The sequence below is a fragment of the Parasteatoda tepidariorum genome, chromosome 2, assembly GCF_043381705.1.
Source record: "Parasteatoda tepidariorum isolate YZ-2023 chromosome 2, CAS_Ptep_4.0, whole genome shotgun sequence".
Taxonomy (NCBI): Eukaryota; Metazoa; Arthropoda; class Arachnida; order Araneae; family Theridiidae; genus Parasteatoda; species Parasteatoda tepidariorum.
Window position 1 is genome coordinate 98,200,845 of NC_092205.1, and position 9,186 is coordinate 98,210,030.

At 27.9% G+C, this 9,186-nt stretch overlaps 1 protein-coding gene across 2 annotated transcripts in view; it reads right to left on the reverse strand.

The window, feature by feature from the left end:
- Positions 1 to 9,186, reverse strand: part of LOC107446111 (eukaryotic translation initiation factor 4 gamma 3) — a 147,405-nt gene that overhangs the window by 134,953 nt on the left and 3,266 nt on the right. The window contains exons 1-9 of one of the 2 annotated variants that reach the window (XM_071178072.1): positions 8,517 to 8,707; positions 7,852 to 8,010; positions 6,579 to 6,785; positions 6,368 to 6,508; positions 6,186 to 6,262; positions 2,209 to 2,383; positions 1,000 to 1,098; positions 837 to 909; positions 553 to 650 (exon numbers count right to left, since the gene is read on the reverse strand). In XM_071178072.1, coding sequence (XP_071034173.1) covers positions 553 to 650; positions 837 to 909; positions 1,000 to 1,098; positions 2,209 to 2,383; positions 6,186 to 6,262; positions 6,368 to 6,508; positions 6,579 to 6,785; positions 7,852 to 8,010; positions 8,517 to 8,576 — 1,089 coding nt within the window. In that variant the 5' untranslated portion in view covers positions 8,577 to 8,707. Of the gene's footprint in view, positions 1 to 552; positions 651 to 836; positions 910 to 999; positions 1,099 to 2,208; positions 2,384 to 6,185; positions 6,263 to 6,367; positions 6,509 to 6,578; positions 6,786 to 7,851; positions 8,011 to 8,516; positions 8,708 to 9,186 lie in introns of those variants that run through there. The other variant, XM_071178071.1, reaches the window with a different exon arrangement.

Genomic DNA, 9,186 nt, shown 5'->3' on the forward strand with positions numbered 1-9,186 from the left:
GACAAGTATATATATATATATATATATATATATATTATTTCATTATTTTTTATGGCATTGTGTATTTTTGAGAATGCTCTGCACAAATCAAAGTGAGCAATAAATGTTTTTTTCTCTTTTAGCAGTAGTTATGATGAGAATGTATTTTAATCAAATTAAGTATGATCTAACCTTTAATTATCATGAACAAAGCACTTAAAAAGCTTTAGTTTTTCTAAGCAGTTTTTCTTTCAGCATAAAATGACCTTATTATATTTTAAACCATATAGTAATTCACAGATATATATATAAAACCATGGATTTATTCACAGATTAAACGTAAACGTCATTTTAAAAGCAGCACATCACAAAATAATTTCTAAGCTGTCACACAACTACAAATCAGATATGATACGGAAAAAAAATACATTCATTAGATTTTAAGAAGAAGTAACAAAACATGAATTAATTGAATATGAAAACCACCAGTTTAGAGAAGGACATCATGAATAGGTAGTGGAAGTAAAAACATTAACTTGATTTGTCAAGTAACTATTAAGAAAACAAACTTACCTTAGACAGTTTTAATTTATTAGGATCAACAAGACTATAGCAGCCTTTACTACTTTTTGCAAAAGACGACCAACCCCATGATGTTCCCACATTTCGAGCTAAACAAGAAAGAAGGAAAATAAGGTAACGGAAAATTGCTTTTCATTCATACTGTCTATAATTTAGCTAAAATAAACTGATTAAAAACACACACACAAAATTGAAAATAAATAAGTAAATAAAGCATAACGAGACTGTGCTTGGCCCCACATCTGATGTATTAAGGAATGGTCATATATACACACCAGTATTTTTTCTTCTGTCTCGGTTATCAGGCACCCTATTTTGGAAGGGTTTGTTCTGCAGAACCCAATCATTCTAAAAGACAAAAGCAAATTTAAATGCTCAATTTTAAACCTCAAGCAAAACTTAAAGTATAGTTATTTGTTAGGGCATTAGATGACATACCCTTCTTAAATCTATAACATCTTGCAACATGAACCTGACCCTAGAACCAGTTAAACGCTTGTCTACTATCTTTTGCATTTGTGTGAAATAATTTTTCATCTGAAAAAGAGAGATTGCCAAAATATGGGTTTAAAATAGAAGCGAAAAAAGTATTTTGAGAAAATATGCTACAATAATGGTTAATTACAATAAATATTACATCAATAACAGATTATGAAAATTAAACAAACAAATTTATGTAATTCATTTTGGTAAAAATTTAGGCAAAAAATTTCAAATCATTTCTTGTTATTTAACTTAATAGGATAAATTTTTGAATTGTAATGCGTAAAATTTTTTGCATCATATTAAATATAGTGATATAGTCACGAGTTTTTTAAAAAACAAAAAATAAGCACTTTTTAAAAATGCAACACCCAGCTATCTCTAATAACGTCACCTTTCATTTATCTCGATTTTCAAGTACGATACTTTGATTCAGGGCCACAATATAGTGAAGTAAAATTTACATTGTCAATAAAAAGTAACTGAAAATTACCTTAAAAAACATAAAATGGAAATTCAATTCTATTAGCAAGGTGTGTCACAATTACATTGATAACAGAAAAAAAGTATGGCAATAATTCCTTAAAATTTATTTTAAGCAAAGTTGAATGTACATATTGTGTTGAAATTTACAGCGGTGCTATTATAATCATTTTCCATACTTGCAACTACACAGAATTTATATTTATAAAATCCTCACAAATAATGAAATAATTTTTCAAAAAAGCTTATGCACATTGCAAAGTAATAGTACTTAAGTAAACGATAACAGAAATGTTGTTAAAATCTAATAAAACCCAACTAATTATTAGAAACCCTCCAAATAGGATGAGGCAATCTCAAGTGGTTTTGACAGATCTCATTCTGAGTTCCTAGTTACTAGCTAATATCAAAGTTTTTTTCATTTTTTCCACATTTAAATCAGATAGTACCAATCTACACACTTTTTCGACAAAGAATGCAGAATCGACAAGGACTAATCGGTATAAAGGTCTATTATTCTATGAATCTGAAAGTATGTGTTTAATAAGCTTTTTCAGTAAAAATTTTAATTAATTTGAAGATAAGTTGTCTTTTTAAACTTATATTACTTACAAGAACATTTTTCCTCACATTTTATTACAAGTATAAGCGCAGATCAAAATAAAAGCAAAGAACACTTACCATACTTTCTTTTGAACCTTTAACTTTTCGATCATCTAATTCTTTACCAATCGTTTTCAGCAATTGACACAAGCACTCAAGTGATTCTTCATCTCCTTGGGAGATGAGCCTCTTTATGTATTCATGCATGATTGGTTCAGTTAACATTTTAAGGCAAAAGAGTTCGCCAATAAATCTAAAAAAAAGGACAATTGTAATGTACTTTAAATTTGTTCTCGTATACATAAAATTTAAATTGAAAATATTAACAGCCAATATTTAAAACCAGGACTTTTGATCCTGCTCGTCTTTTATTGAAAATCGATATGGGCCATTCTCACTGAAAAGGTATAAATAGACTAAAAAATTTTCATAAATTAAAGTAATTAAAAAAGTGATAAAAATTACATAAATGCCTTTATTTATTTTTGTTATATGTCCTCATAATAATGGTCAAGTTTTCCATTTTATTTTTTTACAAGATTTAAAATATTTTAAATACTGCCTTGTCCGCGGAGGAGATGTAATAGTCAACGGAAGAGACATTTTATGTTATAAAATATAAAATGTTAATTAAGGCTAATTCATTAATTATTGGGTACAACTCATATGAGTTTAACATTAATATGTAAATAATAAAATAGTTCATTATTAGAGATAGAGCTACTTCTGATTAATCATGCTGCTATGAAAGGAAACATGCATTCTTAAACTAATTGATTTTCTTTAAAAATACAAACAAATTAACACATTTGTTCCATTTTAAAAAATATCAATTAAAGGAAATAGTTTTTTAATTATTGAAATTATATTATGGTTATCTAACACATTGTCTCTTCCAATGACTTAACAAGTCCACGGAGGAGACAAAAACTAGTTCTTGAATTTTTCTGATTTTTGTTTTTAAAGTTACAAAAATGGCACAGTTCTTTTTTATTAAATATACTATTTTTGCAATCTAAAATTTATCTATCAAAAATAAAATAATTTTCTCTTACCTTCTTTATGAAGTCCACGCAGTATACATTGAGAACTATGCCAAACCCCAGTTGAACACAACAATCCGAAACTGACACCAAAGAGAACAAAAACAACTGATAGTTAACATTAGAAAATAGAATGGTTACCTTTCCCACCAGCTGTCTTATAGGAATTTCGCATATGCTGCCCTTTGCATATTTACCGAACTATATTAATTGTCCATGGAGGAAGACATCATTTTTGATGGACAAAGTTTACTAGTCATTTATTTTATAAAAATAATTTTTTTTCTTAAATATTAAATAAAAAGTTACTATAAACATTTAACTAGTTAAAACCACAAAAATAATTAAAATAATATTTAAATTGTTTAAAAGCCATTAAAAATTATTTTGTGTCGCAGAGGTAGGGACGTCCACGGAGGGGATTTTGAAGTTATGTTTATTAAAAAATAAGAATGAAATATTAAATACATTTAGCAGAAATGCATATGATTGGTTAGTTAGAACTTTACGAAAAAGGATGAAGAAAAATATTAAGAAATTTGCTGTATTTCCTAATATTTATTACTAAGGGACTTAAAAAAGCACCTTTTTGTGAGAATGACCCATATGCTGACTATGGGTCTTGAAAATTCGTTTAACAAACGAATTTTCAAGTCTGATGAGAATGACAGATATGATAAACTATGATAATAAAAATAAAAACAGATCAATAAATTTTTTGATTTTCCTCGCATAATTTTCAATTAAAATAAGTTATTGTTTTTTTCCCTGTAAAATCATTAAAATCATAGCCACTAATGCATACAAATAATAATCAGTTAGGTGATTCACTTAACGATTGCGGGAGGAAAAAGAACTTAATCAGAAGGGTTTTTAATTAATAAAAATCTAAACACTTATAAAAACATAATTTTTTTAGCATATGGTTAAATGAACTATGTAAGTGTTTTTTAATATTTAGCATCTGAATGTTTTTTCCTTCATTTTTATGTGAAGTATTCTTCTTTCAAAATTTTTTATGACAAATTGTTTTAGGAAATAAAATTCTGCAGAAATAAATAAAAGTAGGAATTAGTGTTTCCTTTTAGTCACAAAACTATAAATAATATATGATTATAATGTTTTCAATAAACTGTAACAAAAATTTGAAATTCGTCAATAATTTTTTAGGAGTTCAAAAAGCATGAAAAAAATTGCTTTTCATTAAAAAAAAAATAACGATGAGTTCACATCTACAGTAGAGTCTTGATTGTTTGAGTTCTAAATAAATCTGAGCTAAATAAGTATTGCTCCCAAACAATGACCAACGCACAAACACAACACTTGGAATGATAACTATGAGTGAATCATGAAAAACAAATTCGTGTATTTATGTTTCTAAACAAAAAAAAAACATTAGACAATTACTTCAAAATATAATTAAACTGATGCAGTAATATAATGAATATTTTAACTTGGTGTAATGCAGTATAAGTAATGATCATCTAATGTAAGTTTCTTTAAATATATCTTTCACTTGAATACTAAAATTTAAAAATGGCTTTATTTCCATTTATTTAAATATTTAAGTTTTAAATTTTCGATAATTCGAGTTTTCAAAAGTTCGAGGTAGGTTCGGTGCCGTCCACTCCGAATTATCTAGACTTTACAGCATAGTATCGGCCTCTGATCTTACTTATTTACTTACTTATCCTCTACGTGCCTTTGGGCACTTAAGGCCTCTAGCATATCCCTCCAATGCCTCCTGTCTCTAGCAATAGATCTTGCTTCCTCCCAGCCAAATATTCTATATTCTTTTAATTCCCCCAAAAACATGCGCTGGATGGTAAGTCGGATCTTCCTCTTGTTCTTTTACCATCAGGGGCCCATGTAAGCGCAACAGATGTAATTTTTTCTTTGGGCATTCTAAGGATATGTCCGAGCCAGCTCCATCTTCGTTTTTAAATTTTATCTTCTATTGTTTTTATTTTAGCTTTCTTTAATAGATTTTGACTTGATACTTTGTAAGGCCAGAAAATTTTAAAAATCAATCTTAAACATTTGTTTTGAAAGGATTCTAATTTTTGTATTTCGATCTTAGTCTGTTTCCAAGTTTACGCGCCATAACTACTGCTCTAACAATAGCTTTGTAAACAACTATTTTTGTTTTATTTCAATATTTGACTCTCTCCAAAATTTATGTAATCCCTTAAAACATGTTCTTGCTTTGATTATTCTCTGTCTAATATCTTCGCTACTTCCACCTTTNCTGTTGAAAAAGCCAACACTCTACAATAGAAGCTAAATGACTATGTCATCTATTTCGTGATTTTCGATTTTAATTTTGTCATTTTTCGTTTGATTTATTCTCATTACTTTAGTTTTCGTCTTGTTTATGAATAAACCTACACTATTTGAATATTTGTTGAATTTCTCTGTTTTAAGCTGAAGGTCTGTACATTTGGATGAAATAAGTACGATGTCATCAGCAAAATCAAGGTCTTCTAAAGTAGTTGCGAAATTCCACCTTATTCCTCTTTTTTCATCTTTCAAGCTGTTTCGCATAATCCAGTAAATCCTGATAAAACACATCCCTGTCTCACGCCAGTTTTTACCAAAAAGAATTCAGCGGCCTCTGATCTACATTTTGCTTAATATCAGATATTGCCAAATTTTTGAATTTTAATTGCTACTTAAAATATATAGCTGAAAATTAGAAAAGAGTTTAAATTATTTTAATATTTTACTATGTGATCATCAAATTTACAATAAGAAAAAAAAACTTCATCAATAAAACAGCTTGTTACACTCTTAACACTATGAATCAATTTAAATTTAACATTTTAGTCATGGTAATTCAAATATTAAAGAAAAAGAATAGACTCTCTTAAGCAAAATAACACAAATATTTGTTCTTATTTTTAGCAATTCGTAAGATATGAAGTAAAATTGTATACAGTTTTAGTTTCTTAAGGATATTTAATATGCAATAAATGCAAAAGTTATAACTTTTTTAGTGTATGAAATAATCACCTTATATAGCCGAGCCGCCTATATCTCATTTTATTATCTTCATCATACATTTTCTGCTCTAACTCTTTCTTTTCTTCCTACAACAGAAGAAATTTTAAATGAGTTTTAATTCTTAACTACTTAATATCCGCCACTTCTTCGGCAGAACAGTTTTTCTAGCTTATTATAATAGTTTAACTCACTGGAGCAGCTTCTTCCAGGGCCTTAACCCTTTCCTCGTGTTTCAATTCATCACGCCTACCCTCTTCGAATTCTTTCTGGCACTTTCTTAAGAGAACTTTACGGAAATTCACATAGTCCTTATTTTTAGTGGACACTTTAATCTATTTAAAAAGCAGATAAATTTAGTTCAACACATTTTACGATCATTTTATTCAAAATTAGTTGGCTTACCAATGCCAAATGCTTGCACATGTTTGCATAGAGGAAACTGGAGTTTGGCTCGGCCGCAGCTTCCTCAAATATTAAATCAGTGACTGTGCACAGTTTTTCTTCAGTGTCGATGTTAAGATTTTTAACTTCAGTCAAAAGAGTTTCAAACTCTTGTGGCGTAAGTCTATTAAGGATCCCTTGGACACTTCTTTTAAGTTTCTCTTTTTCCTATTAATAATTAAAAAAAATGAAAATCATTACAAGCTTGTATATATTAACTTCGTTAAATCTAACATTAAAGCAGCCTGTAGAGTGAAATTAAAAAATTTAAGTTGAGACAACGGAAAACAATTAAAAAATGTAAATGTTTCAATGCTCATTTTGTTAACACTTTTTTTTACTTAAAGCACAATTTCAAAGACAAATAAAACCTGATAACATCCAACAGATAAGCATAAAAAGCTAATTTATATTCTAATAGAATGAAGGCTCAATGAATTTGTAAGTATGACTTGTGTATTTATTCTAAAAAATGTAATGCAACAAAGAGTAGTTATAATCAACATCATAAGGGGGGAAAGAAATTTACAACAGATTGTGTAAATTTCTATTTATTAAAGGTTTTTTTTTAAATGTTGCTACTCTGCCGATATTTTTGGCCGAATATTCGGTAGTAGGCCAAGTCACTATTCGTTAGAGCCCTAATTGTCCTCCTATAGCGAATTTTTAGATAGCCTAAACTTTTTAATATTGGTGGATTTTTTTTATAAATTTATGTCTTATTTTCTTCTTTTTTTAAAGAAAATTGCATTTAAAAGTTGGATTTTTTGAAGGATCTATTCACTTCCTTCTATGGGAGCATTATTCATTTCAATGAAATGACTCAGCCTAAATGCTCCTTCACAAGTGCAACACTTCATTTTAAATTAAAATTCATTTATATACTTTTGAACTTATGACATTGACTCAAATTTTGCAATATTTATTTAAATGCCTAAAAAAAGGGAAGTTCAATAAACATGAACTGCCAATTTCTCGCCTTCTCACTTAGACACATGAAATAACAATATTAATCAAAGGATAGTATAGATAAGACGATTAAAAACCTTCACTACAACCAGGTGTTCACTAAATCTAGAGCTCATTATTACGGAATTAGGCTGTATAATGAATTAAAAATTAATTTCGATAACTTATTAAAATTTTCGAATTTAATTTGATTATCCAAGAAATTAATTATCTTACAAACATGCAAAAATTCTTTACATTAAAAATACAAAACAATCAAACATACAAGATCTAACTGGCCACCAGCGACATCTTGCTTGTAGAAAGGTTTCCAAGCATTATCAGCTTCGTGAAGTTTAACATTTTGAGAAAGGGATATAACTTTCCTGGTTTTAGAATCTCTACCTTGGAGACTACGTCGATTAGCATAATTGTTCATCTGGGGCTGTGAAGACACAAGAACTTAGTTTAAAATATATAATCATCTTTTAAACATATTTGCATAATAACTTATATGTATATTAAAAAACAAATGAATTGCTTTCGACATCTTTCTACGCTTTTTTATAAAAAAAAAATTAGTCTTATCTAACAATTAATTTTTTATTTAAAAAGTTAAATGTCAAAATACTTCAACTCAATTCCTAAACAGCAAAGAAGAATCTCTTCAGAAATTTAAGCATTATGAACTTAATCCTCTGCTTACAGCTGCTACAACTAATTTGCCAGAATGTTAAGCAACATACTCAAAAGGTTAAAATAACAGCTTAATTTGCAATCGAAGAAGAAAGTAATTTAATTTAAAAATAGTATTTTTAACCGTATTTGTCTAAGTGTCTTAACTTTCTAAATTTAAAAAAAAATCAACATTTAATTTTTAAAAAGAGAAAAAAAAAGCATTTCAAGAATATTATTAACAGAAATATGAGCAAAATATGTTTGAAAACATACCATTTTAGGTATTCCTCTTTGTGCAAAAGTTGGTATAAAGTGATCTCGGAAGTTAGGCATTACAGGCACTTGTCTGTTGACTTCATTCAACTTCTGTATATGATCCTATGAAATAAAAAGTATATCAATTAAAAGTACTTGAAATCCTACCTTAAAAACAGTATCGTCAATAATGCAGGATTTTTCAATAAAGAGTCTAACAGATATATTACTTATTGTAAATTTATGTCCCTCAAATATGTAGAAAAAATGAGAATCTTATTAACTTTAAGTTACAATCTTTAAAAGCAAAGCTAAGCAATACATATAAGGATAAAATTTACTGCACCTAATATTTCATAGGGCAAAAAATATTTCTTAAATACTAGAGGAATAATATTTTTTTAATTCTTACTTTTGAATATTAAACATATGTACACACACACATGGAGTATCAAAATTTATAATGAAAAATAAAACAGCTAAATTTAAATAATGTGTACGATTAAGTGCAGAACTTTCCCTTTCATTTGACCATACAATGGACATATCGAAAAAAAATGGCTATGATTTTAAAAAACAGTATTTAGAAATTTTATGAGGAAAAGATAAAACTATTTTCTATTTAAATAACACTGCTACATTTTAGATTTTCAAATCCATGACTTTCCATGAATAATTTCAAGAATTT